The 21,788-nt window shown below is 44.2% G+C and overlaps 1 protein-coding gene and 1 non-coding gene across 10 annotated transcripts in view; one reads left to right on the top strand and one right to left on the bottom strand.

Annotated features, from left to right (window-relative positions):
• RBM33 (RNA binding motif protein 33) overlaps positions 1 to 9,766 on the bottom strand; it is a 110,965-nt gene extending 101,199 nt beyond the window's left edge. For 4 of the 9 annotated variants that reach the window (XM_061415297.1, XM_061415298.1, XM_061415299.1 and 1 more), the window contains exons 1-2: positions 9,181 to 9,766; positions 5,940 to 6,126 (exon numbers count right to left, since the gene is read on the bottom strand). In XM_061415297.1, the coding sequence (XP_061271281.1) occupies positions 5,940 to 6,033 (94 nt within the window). In that variant the 5' untranslated portion in view covers positions 6,034 to 6,126; positions 9,181 to 9,766. Of the gene's footprint in view, positions 1 to 4,512; positions 5,827 to 5,939; positions 6,127 to 9,180 lie in introns of those variants that run through there. The other 5 variants (XM_061415304.1, XM_061415305.1, XM_061415301.1 and 2 more) reach the window with 4 other exon arrangements.
• Positions 9,767 to 21,154: 11,388 nt separating this feature from the next.
• Positions 21,155 to 21,261, top strand: LOC133246996 (U6 spliceosomal RNA). Its single transcript, XR_009736236.1, has one exon. It is a non-coding gene; the product is annotated as a U6 spliceosomal RNA (small nuclear RNA).
• The last annotated feature ends 527 nt before the right edge of the window (positions 21,262 to 21,788 follow it).

The following is a 21,788-nucleotide window of genomic DNA, read 5'->3' as shown; positions in this document are numbered from 1 at the left end:
AGAGAACTGCAAAAGAAGCCCTATGACCTGCAAAATCTAAAATATTTACCATTTGGCCCTTTACAAAGTTCTCCTGTCTTTGCTCTAGTCCAAAGGTTCTCAACCTTCTTTTTTGCCTCGACACCATTCTCATGTATACACCTCATATTCTGAATCACTGACTCAAAATTCCGTATTTTATAGGTGAGGAAATCCAGACCCTTTATTTAAACAGTATTTATTTAAACTTTATAGTAATGAGAAAAAAGAATCAAACTAACATTCAAGAACTTTCCAAGTAAGCATATTTGTCTTACAAAATAACTCAAATTCTGAGTAACCACCAGGCAAATTTTCAGAAAGAGCCCATACATTATGTTGCTTGAAAAATAATTTGTAGTCTTGTTTTAAAACTCTCTTATTTGCATGGGACCCTGGACAGGTTTCCCTAAAATAAACTCTGTACTTTGCTTCCGAAGTGTGGTACACACTGACCTGTTTGCCTGTCTTACAACTCAATCTTCTCTTCCTGTGTTTGGGAATCAATCAGAGTCCTGAAAGAAGACAGGGCTCTGCCTTCTGATATGCAAGCCATAAAAGCTAGACTCTTGGGTGCTCTGTTAGCATGAGGAACCTGGGAAAGGAAAATGGTCTGAGCTCAGCCAACTGAACGTTCCCATCATGACTGAGAATCTAGAGGAAACAATGCCCCACTTCTTTTCCCAAGAATCTAGACCCTCTTTCTAAAAGTGAAACCTTCTAAAATGCTAATGGTTAGTTGCTAACTTCGTGAAGTGTAAGGAAGAAATGTCACAAAAAGGGACAAAAAAGGACAAAAAGTCCTTCCAGCAACTGCTGCTCTTCCTTCCACAGAGAGAAGCCACAGCTATGCTGAGACTGTGGTCCCCATCACTCTACACAACAGGGCAGACAATGCTACACTTCCCAGAGCCTCCTTCCCTGTGCGCTTCTGAGTTAGAGAACGCAAGGCAAGGCAGTCACAGGAAGTCTGAGTCACAATTATCTCAGTTACTCTCATGACACAGGCACAGGACGGACAGACAGACACACACACCCCCTCACAGATATGAGGTTCTCATAAGTCAGAATGGGCTACTGAAAACCATGTGTGGCTCCGGGCTGGCAGGGGCTGTGACGGTCAGAGGGGGCCTCTTGAGACTCAACACCATCAGAAGTCAGCACCCAGTGCTGCAGACTGAGACTGACCACTGACGCTTCCACAAGGGTCTTCAGTTCCAACAGCCTCCAGACGAACTCTGAACCATCAGGCTCTGGTCCTCAGACTAAGTGCTCCTGACCACCAAGGGTGGATGATGCTGTTCAACCGCTCAGTCACGCCAGACTCTTTGCAACCCCATGGACTCCCCTGCCAGGAGTCCATGAGCACACCAGGCTCCCCTGTCCTTCACTTCCTCCAAGAGTTTGCTCTAACTTATGTCCATTGAGTCGGTGATGCTATCCAAGGGTTGTAGAAGCCTCTAACTGCTGTATTAAAAGCCATCATACTTGGAGTGCTAAGCATGACTTCCTTCCTAACTGAAATAAGACTAATAATAAAACTTCAAATAAGTCTAGCACTACTGAAGCACTGAAGAGAAGCTTCATTGTAATTCAACAAGTAGCTATATTCATTTTCTCATTTAATCCAGCCCCATACTCTCCTTTTACAGATGTGAAAACTAAGACTAACCAAAAATTAGTAAACAGCAAAATCAGATTTAAACTCAGGTCTACCAAACACTAAGTATAACGCTCTTGAGTTTATTTAGGAAGCAACTATAGTAACAACTGGGCTTCCCTAATAGCTCAGTTGGTAAAGAATCCGCCTGTAATGCAGGAGACCCCGGTCCAATTCCTGGGTTGGGAAGATTCTCTGGAGAAAGGATAGGCTACCCACTCCAGTATTCTTGGGCTTCCCTTGTGGCTCAGCTGGTAAAGAATCCGCCTGCAATGTGGGAGACCTGGGTTTGATTTCTGGGTTGGGAAGATCCCTGGAGAAGGGAAAGGCTGCCCACTCCAGTAGTCTGGCCTGGAGAATTCCATGGACTGTATAGTCCTACACTCCATGGAGTTGTAAAGAGTCAGACACGATTAAGCAACTTTCACTTCACATAGTAACAAACCCTCTGATACATAAAAATATTAAAGGGTAGCTAGCCATAACTTCCTCAGTCTTTAGGTAGAAAGATCACTAATCCATGGTACCTACAAAATCATGAAGGCAGAATCAACTATTAACCTATTAACCTGCAGGCTGGAATCCTGTGGCCTATAAGGAACATGCTATCTTTGAATTATGTTGTTTTTTTTTTAATCAACTTGATTCTCAACATTTTTAAAATATAACTATATGTAACTACCAGAGTTACAGCTTCTCTCAAAAAACAAAAAAATCTTATCAAAAGATCTGGAAAGTAGACCCACACTTTGGTGTAGCTAAATCAGTGAAGATATGCGGCACCCAGCCAAACAGGAACAACATTTCTGCTTCCATAAGAAAAGGAACTGAGGAGGAAGTGGCAGCCGGAGCCTGTGCAGAAGCCCCGCCAGCAGCCGCGAGCCAGCCCGGGGCCCAGACCGCCCTGACCCTGACGCCTGATATTCCACAGCCTGAGCTGCCCAGCTCTTTCTGAGTCTGTGAACTGCCAAAGCACCTATCCTTCCAAAAGATTCTCAATGAACTGCTTCATCATGCTCATGCTTTGTATATAAACAAAGCATCAAAATTCAATAACAAGGATTTCAGAAAGTGAGAACAGAGAAAAGGAGAGTAAAACAGTACCCCAAGATAATTTCCCAGAACCGAAGGACACACATTTCCAGACCAAAGTATCCACCAAATGCAGTACAAGAAACATAATTCGACCTATGCTAATGAATTCTGTAACAATGAGGAGGAACTGTGAAAACCTTCCTGGAAGAGAAAAAAGGTCACACAACTGATGAAGAATCAGAATGTCATCAGACTTCTCAAGAGCAGACCTAGAAGCCAGAAAACAACACAGTAGTACCAGCAAAACTCTGAGGAAAAGGGATCTAAGTCACAGCTAGACTTGAAGACTCGACCCTATCAGTCAAGTGTGAAAATAAGACTTCATTCTGACATGCGTGGGTTTTCAAAAAATTTACCTTCAACACACCCACTTAGGAAGCTGAAACGTTTAACTCTATCATTTGTTATACTGAAAATATAAACATAAAGAATAATTTTTCCAGAAAAAATTATCAGAATTGACCCGTGGATTTAAAAAAGTTAAACAGACCAATAATAAAAAAAACAAAAATTAAACAGGCAACAGACCCAAATGGCTTTGCAGACAAGAGTTCTTTCAACATTTAACAAAGAGATTTTTACAATATCCAGAAAATTTCACAACTCATTCAAGGCAGTTAGCCTATCTTACAAAAACACAGAAGAGCACAAAGAAAACTATAAGCCAATCTCTCTTATGATCAGACAGTCCTAAAATGAAAAGCAACCAAACACCAAAAAGAACAAAACCTGAACAACCAGAAGACTGTGAACCCAAGAATGTGTGGCTGATTCAGCACTGGACATCTATCGATACATCACAGTAAGGTATTAAAGAGGGGCCTCACGGGACTTCCCTGTGGTCCAGTGGCTAAGACAGCCCACTGCCAGTGCACGATTAGATCCGCAGTCAGGAAACTAGGTCCCACGTGTCACGGCCTTCCGACTCTCGTAATCCCACAGATCGCAGCCTGCCAGGCTCCTCTGTCCATGGATTTTCCAGGCAACAGTACGGAGTGGCCTGCCATTGCCTTCTTCAGGGGATCTTCCCAACCCAGGGATGGAACCTGCATCTCTGGCTTGGCAGGTGGATGGAGTCTTTACCACTGGCCGCCTGGGACACTAGATCCCACGCTGCAACTAAAATCCCACACGCCAGGAGGAATATCCAAAATCCACGTGCCGCAACTAAAACCTGGTGCAGCCAGGTAAAGAAACAGGAATGAATAATAAAAAGCAGGGACCTCATGATCACGGTGCAGAAAAAGCATTTGATAAAATCAAAACCCTAATTCAAAATACACACTTTTTTAGCTAAACAAACAGTAACTATCAGAAACCTACAGCAAGCACCATACGCACTGGTAAAACATTAAACGAACATTCGTTAAACTCCTAACAAGATGGCAAGATAGAGATGCCTGTCATCAGCCCACTACCAGACATTATATAGAAGGACTTGACAATGAAAACTTCTAGAACAAAAAGTACAAGAAGAAGAAATGAGACATAAATACTGAAATAGAGGAGACTGCAGATACAACAGTCTGAAAATCTAAAGCATCAAATATTAAAACAAAATTCCAGTAAGCCAGTTATATATAATGACCAAAAAAAGAAAATAGTTTTTCTATGGTAAATCAGCAAAAAACTCCAGAATACTGTATGATAAAAAAAATTGTACCATCCACAACAACAAATACAAAATATCTAGGAATAACACTAACAAGAAAAATAGAACTACATAAAGAAAATCTTACGAAGGTTAAGTTCCATTTGTTGTTCGGTTGTTAAGTCTCGTTCAACTCTGCGATCCCATGGACTGCAGCACACCACGTTTCCTGTTCTTCACCATCTCCCGGAGTTTATGGATACTCATGTCTATTGGATCCATGATGCCATCCAGCCATCTCATCCTCTGTCACCCTCTTCTCCTGCCCTCAATCTCTTCCAGTATCAGGGTCTTTTCCAATGAGTCGGCTCTTCGCATCAGGTGGCCAAAGTATTGGAACTTCAGCCTCAGTCCTTCCAATGAATATTCAGCATTGATTTCTTTTAGGATGGACTGGTTGGATCTCCTTGCAGTCCAAGGGACTCTCAAGAGTCTTCTCTAACACCACAGTTCAAAAGCATCAATTCTTTGACACTCAGCTTTCTTTATGGTCCAACTCTCACATCCGTACATGACTTCTGAAAAAACCATAGCTTTGACTAGACAGATGGCAGAGATCCTTTCTCCTCTGGAAGTTACCTTAGTAAAACTGTTTTCGTATCTGCAATCTCTTCTATCCCAATATTTATATAACCCAACCTCTTAGATCAGTGTTTAGCATGGAGGAAATACTCAAAAATGTGGTAGATGACTGATGGACAAAAAAGAGCTTGACAGTGAGACATTCTTATTGCTGAATGAAAAAATACATATTGTAAAAATATCCATCGTCCCCAAGTTGCATTGTGTGTGTGCTAATCGTGTCTGATTCTTGGCAACCCCATGTACTGTAGCCCACGAGGCTCCTCTATCCATGGAATTCTCCAGGCAAGAATACTGGAGGGGGGTGTCATTTCCTCCTCCAGAGGATCTTCCTGACTCAGGGATCAAACTCATGTCTTCTGCATTTCCTGCATTGGCAAGTGGATTCTTTAACACCTTGGAAACCCCAAATGCATTAATAAACTCAATGCAACGTCAAAGAATTTCAGCAGAATTCTTTATAGAATGTGACAATTCTGAAGTTTATTTTAAATGCAGAGCTAATCAAGAAATTTCTGAAAAAATTTCTATAATGTATATAGACAAACACATACTATGAAACAGTAATTTTCTAAAATTATGAGAATTTAAATACATCACAAAATGGAAAAGAAAGAATTCAATAAGGAAAGCTATGACAAACCTAGTGTATTAAAAAGCAGAGACATCATTTGGCTGACAAAGGTCCATATAGTCAGAACTATGGTTTTTCCAGTAGTCATGTACAGATGTGAGAGCTGGACCACAAAGAAGGATGATCACCAAAGAATTGATGCTTTTGAACCATGGTGCTAGAGGTGAGTCTTGAGAATCCTTTGGACTGTAAGAATATCAAACCAGTCAATCCTAAAGAAAATCAACCCTGAATATTCACTGAAGGACAGATACTGACGCTATAATACTCTGGCTATCTGAGGCGAACAGCCAACTCACTGGAAAAGACCTTGATGCTGGGAAAGAATGAAGGCAGAAGAAGGGGGCGGCAGAGGATGAGATGGTTGGATGGCATCACTGACTCAATGGACATCAATTTGCGCAAACTCCAGGAGATAGTGAAGGTCAGGGGAGCCTGATGTGCTGCAGTCCATGGGATCACAAAGAGTCGGACATGACTTGGTTACTGAACAACAAAAGAAAGAATGAGAATTTAAATATATCATAAAATAGAAAAGAAATAATTCAATAAATTGTATTAAAACTGTTAGAAGCCCTAAATTCACACAACATCCAAAATAAAATTCCATGTGGAATAAAAGCTAAACATAAAAAAGCACAGACATAAAATGTTAAAAGCACAGGGGAACTCTTGGCATGGGGACAACGTTAGGAAAAAAATTTTACAAAAACAAGTGACAAGAAAAAAAATCTGAACGAGAAGATACATATATAAATGAATCACTTTGCTATAAACCAGAAACTAACACAACTTTGTAAATCAACTAGACGTCAATATAAAAAATATTTTGGCGGGAGGGGGGAAGAGGGGGTCACCATTCCCTGGTGACCTAGTAGTTATGATTCTAGCCTTTAACTACCTTGATCTCAGGTTACCCCAGTCAGGTAACTGAGATCACACAAGCCATGAGAAGAAGCCAAAAAAAAAAATTAAAGTGACATTTTTCACAAGGTAAAATTTTAAAGCTTCCATAATCAAAAGCTTAAAAAAACAAAAGGAATTGGCAGCCCACTCCAGTATTCTTGGCGGGAAAATCCCACAGGCAGAGGAACCTGGTAGGCTACAGACCAAGAGGTGGCAGAGAGTTGGACACAACTGAGCGACTTCACTTTCACTTTTCATAGGACAAGCCAAATTTAAAAAAAAGTCTATAATCCTAACATAATACACAAAGAATTCTTTAAAGTGATAAGTCAACCACTCAATAAAAAAGACAAATTATATAAACAATTCACAGAAAAATAAATGTAATACATGAAAAGATGATTAATTTCAACAGATCTGGGAAATACAAATTACAACACTGAGGCTATTTTCCTGCCTAAACAAAGATTCTCAAAGCATGGGGCAACTGTCCTTTCATACAGTACCGTTGGAAAGATAAAGTGGTACCAGCTTTTTTGAGGATAACTTGAAAATAGCTACCAAAATTTAAAATATATGCAGCTTATTTCCACTTCGGGAGTTATCAAACCTCCAGAAATATTTGCTTCAGCACATCACGATTGTGTCTGTAGATGTTTAGTGCAGAATCTTCCACAGCAGTGAAAAAGGACATATAACTGAAATGTCCATCAATATGATATCGTTAATCAATAAATGGTGGAACCACATAACTCTCACCTACTAACACAGGAGAGATTGCCAAGACCTACTATTAAGTGAACAAAGCTAATTGGGGAACACTACATGACTCCATTCATACCATAAAAGGCAACACTGCTGTAAATGTGCAACTTACAAATGCACAGAAAAGGGTAGCTGCCAAGTATTTATTGAACATATACTACATGCCAGGAACCTGGAATACACAGCAGGTGTAACAGGCAGCATTACTTTCCTCAAGGGGCTTGCAGGCTACTGGGGAAGAGAGAGTAAAAAAAGAAGCAATCAGGTAACCAAATACAATCACAAACTCCACAAATGTTCGAGAAACAAGGTTGCCACAGAATAAGAAACAAGGTTGCAACAGAATAAAGATATCTGAGGGAGGCACATAAGCAAGAGATGGACATACTTGAGACACAAAGAAGAATGCTCAGGGAAGGCCTCCAGGAGCCTGAGACCTAGGGCATGAGGAGCTGGCTGACAGGAGTTGGCTGAGGCTGGGGGCTGAGCCACGCACGACTCAAACAAACCTTGGTAAGCAGCCTGGCTTTAGTCTAAGAACAATGGGAGAACAGATGTGCATGACAAAATGGAAGGGAAAACTCCAAATCATCAAGGATGAAGCCTAATCCTCTAAAACGGCAATTCTCAAAAACTTTCTGGATTCAAACTTATTAGAGGACATCACCCAGCTTTTATGTCAATTGCATTCATTGGTATTTGCCATTTTCAAAACATGAGAAACTTGAAAAAACATGCAAGCACACATTACATTAGCCATCAGTACGATAACGTCTTCACGTGTGATACATACAGCCTCTGGAAAACTCCTCTGCAGTCACGTGGAAGAGTGAAACATGCCAGGCTACATTAGTATTACTAATGAAAACAGTTTTGACCCAGGAGTATCCAGACTACCTACCTCTTGAAAATGATACAAAACTCCAGCAAGTAAACAGTAAGTAAAGCAAATATTTTCAAACTCTAACTAGAAAGCCTGGGGGTGGGGGGGTCACGTGACAGAAAAAAGGCATGCACAAATCATATTGCCTGAAGTCACATTTCAGCGCTGGTCTCTTAGGTTTTTCTATTTTGCCATAGGAACTCTTTGATACTTTGGCCAAAACTCCTAGACAGGATCGCTACAATGTAGTCTTAAATCAGCATTATTACTGAAGAGTATATAGCAGAATGGCCTAACGTTTCAATAATGAGAACTCCGCCCGAATGCAGGTGGTGTTCACCCTTTTCCACCTAAGGGTCCCCTTTATCAGAGTTTCCAAACAATCAGAAAACTCACTTCCAAGTGTTTTACTCATATTAAAAACAAACAAAAAACTTCAGTCAACAAAAATGTGATTTCAAGCAGAAAGTGATTTTGCCTGAAAAAATCAGGTAAAGTGTGAGTTAGGTGCTCTGCCAAACTTATCTATGTTTGGAAGACCAGACAAAAAACTGCCGTTTCTGCCCCAGTTCCACCCTCTGCAAGACGCTGACAAGCAAGCACTAATGGGTCCGGATTCAGACAACTGAGGAGTTCAGCTAAATTAGAGCAGTCGCGGGAGGTTCTTTTTTCAGACTCCTTACTCTCTGAAATGCCCCGCAAACACCTTCCCTCAGGTCCGTGCGCCTCAGCCAGGTCCAGTAAGGGGCTGGAAACCACGCCGAGCCCTCCCGAACGACCCAGCGGGGCCGCGACCCTCCCGAGCGCGCCCGGCGGCGGGCGCTGTCCCCCCGGGCAGGCCGCCCGCCGCCTCAGGACAAGGACACCAGAGACCCCGACCCCCCCGAGCCTCCCGGGGGCACTACGACGGCCGGGAGCGGCCCGCAGCCGCCCCCACCCGCCCCGGCGCCGCCGCCGCCGCCTCCCGCGCGCGGCCGTTCATTTACCTCCGGCGCCCGCTCCTCCGCCCGCTCCCAGGGCGGCCGCCATGGTGCTCGCTGGGCCCGGCCTTCAGCCTCGCCCCACCAAGCCAGCTGGGGGGGGCCGCCGGGCCAGCCGGGGCCCGGGGACGCGCGGCGGGGGGCGGGGAGGACGGGGGACGGGGGCGGCTGGCCGGGCCTGGGTGCCGGAGGCGGCGCGGCCGGCGGGTGGAGGCCCTCCGGCCTGCTCCTCCGCAGGAAGAAAACAACAAACTATCGCAACATGGCGGACGGCTCGCCTGCCGCCGCTGTGCACGCCGGGATGATGGCGGCCGGGAGGCGCCGGCGCGGGCCCTTCCCGCCGGCCGCGGCGGCTCCTGGCCGCCCCCGGGGAAACAAAGGCCGAAGGTGGAAGGCAAACTCGCAAGCGGCCGCCTCGCTGGGCTTCCAGACAGCCCAGTGTTGAACGCGGGGGCCTGGGCGGTTGCCGGCCGTAGCGCGGCCCGAGCTCTGTCGTAAGGCGTTTTGCAGCAGTTGGCGCCGAGCTTTACGCCCGGCGGAAGTCCCGTTGGAAGTGGGAGAGGCCCAGCGCCCCGCTACGGGGCGGCAGCCGGGTTTCTGTGTTTGGACTGTGAGGCGCGGGCTGGGGGCGGAGTCACGGCGCTAGGGGCCGACGCGTGGGGCGAGGGCGGGCGGGGCGGCGCCCGGCTGGCGCTCTGCGGGCTGCGGGGCGGCGGCAGGTTCGCTGAGCGGGTGGGCCTGAGACTGTTAGACTGCGCTGAACGAGAGCGCGAGAGGAGCGGGAAGGGTTGAGAGCGTGGTGCTAACGAGTGACAGAAAGGGCATCAGGGTGCGGAGGAGGCTGAGGGCTGCTGGGGGGAAGGCGTCTGAAGACGGCTTCTCACTCGGCGGGTGGGGGGGGTGAATGTAGCTAGGCCTTTAAGTACCGACGAGCTACTGACGTTGGTGCAAGAACAAGGAATGTGAGAAATATGGGGAAAGAAATGGGTCATTTTAGCTAGGAAGAGAAGGCCGAACATAGGCGCAGAGATGCCAAAGGACTTCATATGAATCCTCAAGCAGTACTCGTGGACGCTCTTAGGAGAAAAGAATGCTTTATGGTGGAAAAGCCTAGAAAACTCCGCCTTAACTGATGATAGTAAACGTTTTCCCGTAACGGAGTAAATCAGAATTTTGTGCCACCTGAAAGGATGCAACAGGAAGAAACAGTGTCACTCCGGTGGTAATCCAGTCGCAGATACGTAACTGAGTCTAACCTTGAAGAAATAAGGACAAAAAAAATTGAGGGACGTACCACAAAGGTCTTCCGAAGTGTTGGAAGTCACGCAAGTCAAGAAAAGACTGAGGAATTTTTTCAGATTGAAGAAAAAATAGACATGACAGCTGAATGCAATGCATGATTCTGAACTGGATCCTTCACGCTAATGAATATTATTGGAACAATTTGCAAAAATCAGAGTCTGGAAATAAGATGGGAGTTACGTAGCAGACTTCACTTCCTTATTTTGATGATTGCACGTACTATGCAGGAAGAAAGTGTTTGTTGGAAATACTATTACAGAGTCCACGTTTGTGTTTCTTGCTGCCTGGCAGGCCAATAAATCAAGAGGCAAGGTGTTGGGGCAAAGACTAACACTTGATTTGGAAAGCCTACAGACCCAAGAAGATGATGGACTAGTGTCCCAAAGAAGCATGTGTTAGAATTCAGGCTTCTTTTATATTAAAGGGAAGGAAGTGATGGTTACAAACTAGAATCCTTTGTTCTTGCAGCTCTCTGCAAAGGTCTGGTTACAGTGTTTCTATAAACCACCCCAGCAAGACAAATGTTACTCTCTGTTCTGCCACTTTTTTATCTCTACACAAACGGCAAAGTGCTATACTGTTAAAGGTCAGATCCTTGAGAATGGGCTGTCCTGAATAGTTCAGGCTATAGGCAACATTCTTAACTACAGCAAAAACAATAGAATACAAAGATTAACAGAAACAGATCCGACATGGACTCAAGATTTTTTCTTCCTTCTTACAAAAGTACCTGATGGCACATCAAGTCAGGAACTTATTCTCAAATGGTTCAGAATAAAAGGGTTCTACTCTATATGAAACTTCTAGAAAATTCTAATTGCTTCAAAACAGTGTAGCACAACTAACACAACACTGTGAAGCAGTTGTACTCCAAGTTAAGGTTTAATGAGAGAACCAAAGAGTAGATTGTTTGTGATGATGGTCTCACAGGTATATACACATACCCAAACATATCAAATTGTATACATTGAGTTTATGTCGTTTTTTTGTATATCAATTATAACTCAATAAAACTGCAAAAAAAATTCATTGTTGAAGTAAAAAATGCAAAAGAGGAGTTAAACAGAAAAGAGACTTGAGAAAATTAAAGACAGGAAAAGATTTCCCAGAATATGCCACAAAAGTGGGGGATGGGGGTGGAGGGACAACATGAAGGAGAAGTTTGAACATTTGAAGCTTGGAATGAAAAAATCAAATTCATGAGAAATTGCATTGCAAAAAGTAGAGAAAAAAGAGAACGGAAAAGAGGCAATGTTTGACAAGAGATGGAAGATACAAACCCACAAATACAGGAGGCATAACAAATACAAGCAAGAAAAATAAAGCCACACCTAGACATATATGATGAAACTGAACAGCATCCACAAAGGCGATCTTAACACAGACATAAAGAAACTGCTTCTGGTCATAATGGAGACATAGGGACAGACTCCCCTCACTCCATAACTTGAAAAGACGCATTTGAAAAAACAAAATTGCTTTCCGACATTGGGCCACAGGCAGCACAAGCCTGTGGGCACTGAGAGAAAGGAAACCTTATAATCGTCCAGCTTTCTGCCTGGAAACAGTTTCTGGACCATGAGGCAGGAGAGGACACTCAAATAAAACACAACTGTCTTAAAGACTTGAGGAGACAGACCAGAATTTAGAGGGGCTAACATGGGACATTGTGGGGGGTGGTAGTGCAGATGATGCAGCAATGCTTAGGAAGAGCTCCAAGAATCCTCACAGGGATACCTTGAATGTGCTGCTGCGTGGAGAAATCCCATGAATATCAACAGAGGACCAGAACAACCAGAAAGCTATCAACTGAACCGTTCTTGGAGCTCAGGCAGAGCTGGGCAACGTTTAAACTTCAACCACCCAGAGTGGGTAACCCTGGCTGACCACCCAGGACCTTCAGAAAGATCCAAGAGGGGTCCATGCATTAGAACTAAGACAAAGGAGCACTAGAATCTCCTAAAAAACAACTCTTGAAATGGTTTATGCTAATCAGCACATAATTTAATGGCCCACCAGAACAAACTTCAGTTTTCTTTAACAAAAAACCAACCTAGCCCTCAATAAAGTAAAATTCACAGAGGCCAGCATTTAAAGAAAAATTACTAACGAAAGGAAGAAGCAGGAATATATGACCAATACCAGGAGAAAAATTAATAAACAGAAACATACGTAACAGAGACAACAGAATTATCAGCCCAGGGATTTCTAAGACTTGATATAAATATGCTCAAGGGCTTAAGGTAAATGGGACCCTAATGAGGAAGGACAGAGAATATATGAAGTGGAACTTCTAGAGGTGAAAATGCAATATTTGAAATTAAGTACTCAGTGGAGAACAACAAAAGCAGATTAGAAATTTCCAGTTTCATCTGAGATATACAGAGAGCTGCAAAGAACATCACTGCCAAGCTCATGACAATAAAAAATTACAATCAATGGCAATTTTCTCAATCCATCAGAGAACCGAAGGGTTCCAAAGCAGCCGACGGAAAATGGAGACGCAGACATCTACAAGGAAGAACAGGACCTGGGCCTTTGCTTACCTGGAGCAGACGAGTCAAGGTATCTTAGAAGCTGGAACTAAGATTCAGCTAAAAATGTTCAGTGACATCTGAAGTCCACACGTGGGCTAACATGAGAGTATGAAGCCCCTCAGAGCTGCAGAGGCAGAATGACCTGCACCATCCTGCAGGCTTCTTCTCCACGAACCGCATCAGGCGTTGACCAGAAAGATAGGCAGAGTCCCGGGCACAGCCCTTGTGTGGGCTGAGAAAGGGAACAGCCACCACACACACCTACACACACACCTACACACACTCCTCTTCTTCCCCCGAAAATAAACTATAATCTTCAGGGCAGAAAAGCAACAAAAGCGTGGCCTTGAGGAAATAGGGAACCCATTTTCACTGTGGGAAGGGGACAGAGAAAGAAAAAGCCCTAGTTTTTTTGGTTGTTGTTCAATCACGCTTCAGAAACATGTTTAAAATGTCGATCTGGACAGTGCTCATGGGCATCACAGCTGGCAGTGGCTGGCCTCCCAACCTTGTTACCGTCTTCCTTTGTTGTTTTAACAGAGAATGAAACGACACTCACAGGGCTCCTCCACTACCAAGCGGTCCACCCAGGAGACCTTCCAGTCTGATCCCTCCCCCACGTTGTGGAGAGCTTTGTGCAGTTACTGTACAGTATGAATAATGAAACTGAGATCTGTGTAAAAGCAGAAAGAAAAACAGTGCTCCTGGAAATGGGAATGTTACCTTTCTAAATTAATTCTTCTAGCCGCTTATAAATCGAACTCATCTTTTCCTGCTGGTCCCTGTTACACCTTAGCTTTCAGTGTGAGTTCAACTCCCATCTTTTTTCTTGCTAACATTGTTTAATCTTTCCAAGTCCAAATGATTTGTGTTGTCTGAATACCCATCATCCTTACAGTCACTGTCCCATTGTGCCAACTGATAAGTAGTCACTTGGGTGTGCCCTCCTCACCTTCGGGGTTACCTTCCTGAGGGTGAAGGACCCATACATATTTCTAGCTTAGTTGCTTCCTGTTAACATTAGCTGCCCACCAGCCACCACGAGACGTGTGCAAGCATGGGGTGCGGCAGTGGAGGCACAAAAATGACCATGATGCTGCCCTTCCCCAGGGGTCCCCGTCTGGTGTCACCAACAGTTCTAGGCGGTTCACATAAGAACAGCCCAGTCCTAGGGTGAACGTATAAGACCAAATTATTAAAACACTTTCTTGTTGAAGGAAGTTAGACATCCATCCCCCTGTTGCAAAGCTGGCAATTAACTCTAATATCCTCAAGTACTGACTGCAGACTGGAAAAAGAAATATGGTCATTGTGTATTGCAACTAAAAATTGCTGTTTATCATTTTGACTAGTGACAAATCTTGTGAAGCCACGCCTGAGCCCTAAGCATTTTGAGCCTTGAGCCTTTTATGGTGTCTAACTGTGGAAAATTCTGAAAGAGATGGGAATACCAGACCACCTGACCTGCCTCTTGAGAAATCTGTATGCAGGTCAGGAAGCAACAGTTAGAACTGGACATGGAACAACAGACTGGTTCCAAATAGGAAACGGAGTATGCCCAGGCTGTATATTGTCACCCTGCTTATTTAACTTATATGCTGAGTACATCATGAGAAATGCTGGACTGGAAGAAGCACAAGCTTGAATCAAGATTGCCAGGAGAAATATCAATAACCTCAGATATGCAGATGACACCATCCTGATGGCAGAAAGTGAAGAGGAACTCAAAAGCCTCTTGATGAAGGTGAAAGGGGAGAGTGAAAAAACGTTGGCTTAAAGCTCAACATTCAGAAAACGAAGATCATGGCATCTGGTCCCATCACTTCATGGCAAATAGATGGGGAAACAGTGGAAACAGTGTCAGACTTTATTTTGGGGGGCTCCAAAATCACTGCAGATGGTGAATGCAGCCATGAAATTAAAAGACACTTGCTCCTTGCAAGAAAAATTATGACCAACCTAGACAGCATATTCAAAAGCAGAGACATTACTTTGCCAACAAAGGTCCGTCTAGTCAAGGCTATGGTTTTTCCTGTGGTCGTGTATGGATGTGAGAGTTGGACTGTGAAGAAGGCTGAGCGCCGAAGAATTGATGCTTTTGAACTGTGGTGTTGGAGAAGACTCTTGAGAGTCCCTTGGACTGCACAGAGACCCAACCAGCCCATTCTGAGGGAGATCAGCCCTGGGATTTCTTTGGAAGGAATGACACTAAAGCTGAAACTCCAGTACTTTGGCCACCTCATGCGAAGAGTTGACTCATTGGAAAAGACTCTAATGCTGGGAGGGATTGGTGGCAGGAGGAGAAGGGGACGACAGAGGATGGGATGGCTGGATGGCATCACTGACTCGATGGACGTGAGTCTGAGTGAACTCCGGGAGTTGGTGATGGACAGGGAGGCCTGGCGTGCTGCGATTCATGAGGTCGCAAAGAGTCAGACACAACTGAGCGACTGAACTGAACTGAACCTGGCGGCAGGCACATGTCCGGACCTTCATTTCCTCCTTTATGCACAAAGGGCATTGAGAGCTGTACCAGGAGCACAAAAAATGTGCCACAAAATTCCTGTAGCTTCTGAAATGGGAGGAAGGGTCAGTGTCCTGCAAAGGGCTTAAAAAGGGCGGAACACTAGGCCCGTTCCAAGGCAATGGCACTCCACTCCAGCACTCTTGCCTGGAAAAGCCCATGGACGGAGGAGCCTGGTAGGCTGCAGTCCATGCGGTCGCGAAGAGTTGGACACAACTGAGTGACTTCCCTTTCACTTTTCACTTTCATGCATTGGAGAAGGAAATGGCAACCCACTCCACTGTTCTTACCTGGAGAATCCCAGGGATGGGGGAGCCTGGTGGGCTGCCATCTGTGGGGTCGCACAGAGTAGGACACGACTGAAGCGACTTAGCAGCAGCAGCAGCAGCAGCAGAGAACAGAAGCCACTAGCACTGTCTCCCACGCCCTCTGTCTTCCATACTGCCCCCAGGGGTGGGCACTTAACCTGGGGGCATTCATCCTTCCACACAGCGAGGTTGGAACAAGGTGGCCTGAGAGATGCCAGTGACTGTGTCCTTCTGAGCCTTGGGCTCAGATGTGAAGGAAGAGGCAGGAATGACAGAGTCCAAAAATAACTACTCGCCACTTCAAAGTCAGGCTAATATAGTATGCAATGCAAAGGAAGGAATCTTCATCAGCAGAAAATGAAAGGAATGTAGATCGCTGCTTTGTGCACCATAGATAAACATTTACCAGCTATATAAAGCCTAAACAATCCTGTCCTAATGGCGTACCCCAAATGTTTGTTCAATTTTTCATTCACCACCTGCCATTTATAAGCTACAACACTTAAGCGCTGGGAGGGAAGAGCAGTTTACGCTTCCTCTGGCCAGAAGGAGTTTTAAACAAGGCTAAACAGACCAGGGAGAAATCGATGTGAAGCAACAGAAAGCAGTGCCAGTAGCGGGGGAGGGAGAGACCTTCAGGGAACAGCAGCCTGTCTGGATCCAGGGCAACAGGTCCTGGTTTATGCTGTCACTGTATCTAAGAGCATACACTAAGCTATTGTTAATTTTCAAGCTCTCAGTATTGAATTAGGTCCCTAAGCACTTCAAAGATTTTTTTTTACAATAATCACTCATATATAAGATATCTTGTTTGAACTGAAAAATGCCTATAAAAAGGTTTTGCTGCTAGAAAGAGTGTTGACATTTAGAACATTATAGGACTGACTGTGGAGATGACCGAAGTGCATCCATCAGCAAAGAGTGTAAGTGAAAGTGTTAGCTGCTCAGTTGTGTCCCACTCTTTGCCACCCCGTGGACTGTAGCCCCCCAGGCTCCCTGTCCATGGAATTCTCCAGGCAGGAATACTGGAGTGGATTGACACTCCCTTCTCCAGGGGAACTTCCCAACCCAGGGATCAAATGCAGGTCTCCTGCTTTGCAGGCGAATTCTTTACTGTCTGAGCCACCAGGGAAGCCCTAAAAGCCACTAATAAATCTCTCTTATTGAACTACATTGGAAATTAGAAGGAAAAAAAATAATGCTTTGATAAATGTTTGTCTCATAGAATTATATTAATTCAGTGGGTAAATGATTTTTTTTTGAAAAAGAATTAAAACAATAAAAACAAAAGCAGCTAGAGATTGGTAAACTAGAGCTCATTAAAATTTGAAACTGCTTCATTATCTAAAAATGTCACTTAAATGTGAAAAGACACTAGGAAAAATAAACTAGGAAAAAAATACTTGTGTATGACTAACAAAGTTTTAGTACCCAGAATACATACACACTAATTGGTAATAATAATAAAAACCAATAGCCCATTAGAAAAATGGGCAAAGGCTGACCTGGGTTCGATTCCTGGGTTGGGAATATACCCTGCAGGAGGGCTTGGCAACCCACTCCAGTATTCTTGCCTGGAGAATTCCGTGGACAGAGGAGCCTAGCGGGCTACAGTCCCTGGGGTTGCAAGGAGTCAGTCGGACATGACTGAGCAGCTGAGCACATAAACGCACAGATGACAGATGAGAATGCTGAAATAGCTGATTACAATACAAGAAGCTGGGGAGCCTGACTGTGCAGGAGGCATACGCACTGAAGCCAGCTCACACCCACCAGATCGGTAGAGATTCAGAACGTAAACAGTACCAAGTGCTGGTGGTGCTGATGGAAGAATGAAGTAGAACAACCGCTCTTTAGAACGATTTGACAGTATCTGGTAAAGTTATTAATTAGTGAAGAAAAGAATATGCACTTCTACTCAGCAATATTCCCGCTGGTACACACCCGAAAGAGATGTTCACACATGTGCATTAAGAACCAGAACGTCTGTGGCGGATTCATTTTGATATTTGGCAAAACTAATACAGTTATGTAAAGTTTAAAAATAAAATAAAATTAGAAAAAAAAAAAAAAAAAAGAATCCACCAAAAAAAAAACCAAACCAGAACGTGCTTGCAGCATTGCTGATTATAGCAAAAACCAACAGAACTCCCAAAAGAATAAAAATCCAAACAAGCACAGGGTCAAATGCATGTTTTTTCTTAATATATACGTTTTATTGACGTATGGTTGGCTTATCCTGTGACAGGTGCACAGCAAGGAGATTCAGTCATACATATCCACATATGCTATTTTTGAAAGTATTTTCCATTATAGGTGATTACTCAGAGAAGGCAATGGCACCCCACTCCAGTACTCTTGCCTGGAAAATCCCATGGATGGAGGAGCCTGGTAGGCTGCAGTCCATGCGGTCGCAAAGAGTTGGACACAACTGAGTGACTTCACTTTCACTTTTCACTTTCATGCATTGGAGAAGGAAATGGCAACCCACTCCAGTGTTCTTGCCTGGAGAATCCCAGGGACAGGGGAGCCTGGTGGGCTGCCATCTATGGGTTCCCACAGAGTCGGACACGACTGAAGCGACTTAGCAGCAGCAGCAGCAGCAGAGGTGATTACAAGATATTGACTATAGTTCTCTGTGAAATGCACATTTTTTAAAAAGAATGCATGAATAGATTGTGATATACTCATGAAGTGAAAGTGGTTAACCACCGCTAGACATGCCAAAATGGAAACACCTCAGATCAGAGAGTTGGACAAAAAAAGATTAAAATGTGTATATAGAGAAGACTTTCCTATAAAGCCAGGGTATAAAGACATGCACACGCGTGGCAGATATTCTGGGCGGGGGACGGGGCACAGGCTGCACAGTCACAGTGGAATTCCATGTGTTTTGTGCTGGGCGTGTTGCAGACTTCAGTCTCTGAAATGTATTGAATATCTGAACGATCACATCATAATAAATCAGGCTTTTTTTCCACTCGTATGATAATATAATCTTCTGAATTCTCTGACTACTTTCTTCTTGCAATATTTTATTTTCCATTGAGCCGTTTTACTTGTAAACATTTGACATCATAAATATCAAAAGTCTCAGATTTACTAGTCTGAAATTTTTAACACTTGAAAATCAGGGTAATGTTCTACTAGAAATTGTTTTTTGAGTTAAATATAGAAACAGAATGAAGTCAGCTGCTGATTTTTCACCCAAATGCTGGTTTTTAAGGCTAATTTGTGATGTAACGGGTCAAAAAAGAGGTTTTATTGAATCCGAACTGCCTAAGAACATTCTCTAGGTTGGTTTGAGTTTTGTCGGATTCTTCCAGCTTATTTTTTAAACTAAAGATCTGTTCAGTGTTCTTCCAACTAAAAAGTAATCCCAAAAGAGGGCATTTAGCTTTTTCTCTGGGGAAAAATGATCAAAAAAATTAAGGTCCAAATATTTTTCCACCAGCAGAGTGTGCAGCTACACACGTGCTGAGCACGTGCTGTGTGACTAGGTGTGAGACAGGCGCGCCTGCGTAGGCGCTAAGTGGGAAGTGCAGTGGAGACTTGTGTCCACGTGGAGATAGACAAATGGAAGACAGATGAGGAAATAAGGAATCAGAAGTTTGAGGGGTGGTGTGCAGAGCTCTATGGGAACAGGACACTCCAACCCAAACGGGGCGGCCAGGGAGGGGGAGCCAAGCTTTGCAGAAATCCCTGAGGATGGCGGATGAGGGGTTTGGGAGGGGTGGTTTTCATGCAGGAACAGATGGGGACAACGTCCTCATTCCTTGCTTCTGCGAACCAGTTGTTTTTAGTTTCCTCACTTATTTTCTAAAAATGTATTATTATTTTTAAACCATTTTAAAATATAGTTTACAATGTTGTGTTAGTTTCAGCCGTACAGCAAAGCGATTCATTATACATACACAAATATTCTTTTTCAGGTTCTTGTCCGTTATAGGGAATACCCAAGAATACCATTATAGGGTATTGCAAGATATGGTATATGGTTCCTTGTGCTGGACAGTAGGTGTGACCCAATTTGTTTTTAATGCTTAAAAATAATATATTGAGAGAAGGAACTGAGGTCTTTATGATGGAGATCTGAGAGCGACCACTCAGCTTCTCGACTGGGGTTTGGAGCAGCCCTAAGAGGAGATGGCTGGATGGCATCACCGACTCAGTGGAGCTGAGTCTGAGTAGACTCCGGGAGTTGGTGATGGCCAGGGAGGCCTGGCGCGCTGTGTGTGGTCCATGGGGTCTCGAAGAGTCAGACACGACTGAACGACTGAACTGAACTGAACTGAAGCTACTCTTCTCCCCCAAACCCCCACCCTACCCTTCCCCACCCCTCCCCGTCAGGGGCTGCCTTTGCCAGTCTTTGGGATTAGGGAGGGAGTGGCTTGGAGTGTATTTCTAGCCGCAAACAGTACTCTTCTTCAGCGGGATTCCAGCAAACATAACTTTTGCCCACCTCTACATTTCTAGAGGGTTTTTTTGATATGTGTGTCCCATGTAGACTGACGCCTCAGGAAACTGCCCAGCTGGTCCACCCCTAGAGGCGTCCTCCAGGCTTCTCCACTGGTTCTCGCCTCTGTAGTTGACAGCTGCCTGGAGGGGGCTACTCCGGGACTATGGACATGTACCGTCTCTATTCAAACCTTGCCTGTTCATCGATTCTTCTTGGGTGAATTCATTTTGAAGACATTGGGTGCTAAAGGATGCTTTTCTAACTCCACATTCTACATTTATCCCTTGTGACACTGCTGTAAGGAAGAGCTTTCACTACTGGCTCTTTATTTATTTATTTATTTATTTATGTCAGGACAGACTCAAGAAATCATATTCTATTCCATGGATCATAATCTATTATTATCATGACCCATCCTGCTCGAATTGTCACAGACTTGGCCATTTGAAAACCCTTCAGGTTGTACCCTGTGTCCTCTCGCCTTGAGCTTCAGAGTACGTCACGCCCACCCCTGAGTCCCTGTGTTGAAACCCTACCCAGCATCATGGTGATGTTAGGAGACGAGACTTTGAGGGCCGATTGGGTTTAGGTAAGGTCATGAGCATGGATCCCTCACGACGGGTCAGCATTCTCAGGATACTGGAGCTCAGGCCATGTACCCTCTGCCACGTGAGCACGCGGCAAGAAGGCGGCCGTCTGACCGCCAGAAGAGGGTCCTCGTCAAGAACCTGTGCGGCCAGATTTTGATCTTGGACATCCAGCCTCCAGAACCCAGAGAAATAAATGTTTTCTTCAAGCTGCCCAGTCGGGCGGTACTTTATCATAGCAGTCCACTCTGTTAAGATAGCGAGTGCTCGCTTCGGCAGCATGTATACTAAAATTGGAACAATACAGAGAAGATTAGCATGGCCCCTGCGCTAGGATGACACGCAAATTCGTGAAGCGTTCCATATTTTTGGAGCACATGTATACCTGTGATGGATTCATTTTGATATTTGGCAAAACTAATACAATTATGTAAGGTTTAAAAATAAAATAAAATTAAAAAAAAAAAAAAGATAGCGAGGTGAGCCAGAGAACGCTAGTCTTAGTTCTTTCCTTGTCCCACCTCTTCTGTGTTGCTTTGTTATTTGTTTGGAACACACCTTTTGGTTCTCTTGTTTGTTCGCATCTCATGGGAAGTCTCCCTCCATTCTTACTGATTGATGTGACATTAACTTGGTTCTAACCCCAAGCCTGCTAAGGGCATAATCAGCAGGGTATCGCTTTCCATCCCTGACACCCCTCCATATCCCCCATCTTTTGCACCCCATACTCACCATCCTCTGCAATGGTCTCTGACTTCCCTTTTCTGGGTTTCTACTTTGCAACAGACAACTTGCATGTTTCTTTATTCTTAGTTCTCAGATAAAAGGATCTCCACATATAGACACACACACACCATTTCCCTCTTTCTCGTGGGCTGGCGCTCTGTGTTATTTAGC

Source organism: Bos javanicus, chromosome 4 (assembly GCF_032452875.1).
Source record: "Bos javanicus breed banteng chromosome 4, ARS-OSU_banteng_1.0, whole genome shotgun sequence".
Lineage (NCBI taxonomy): Eukaryota > Metazoa > Chordata > Mammalia > Artiodactyla > Bovidae > Bos > Bos javanicus.
This window is presented reverse-complemented; position numbering and strand designations above follow the sequence as displayed.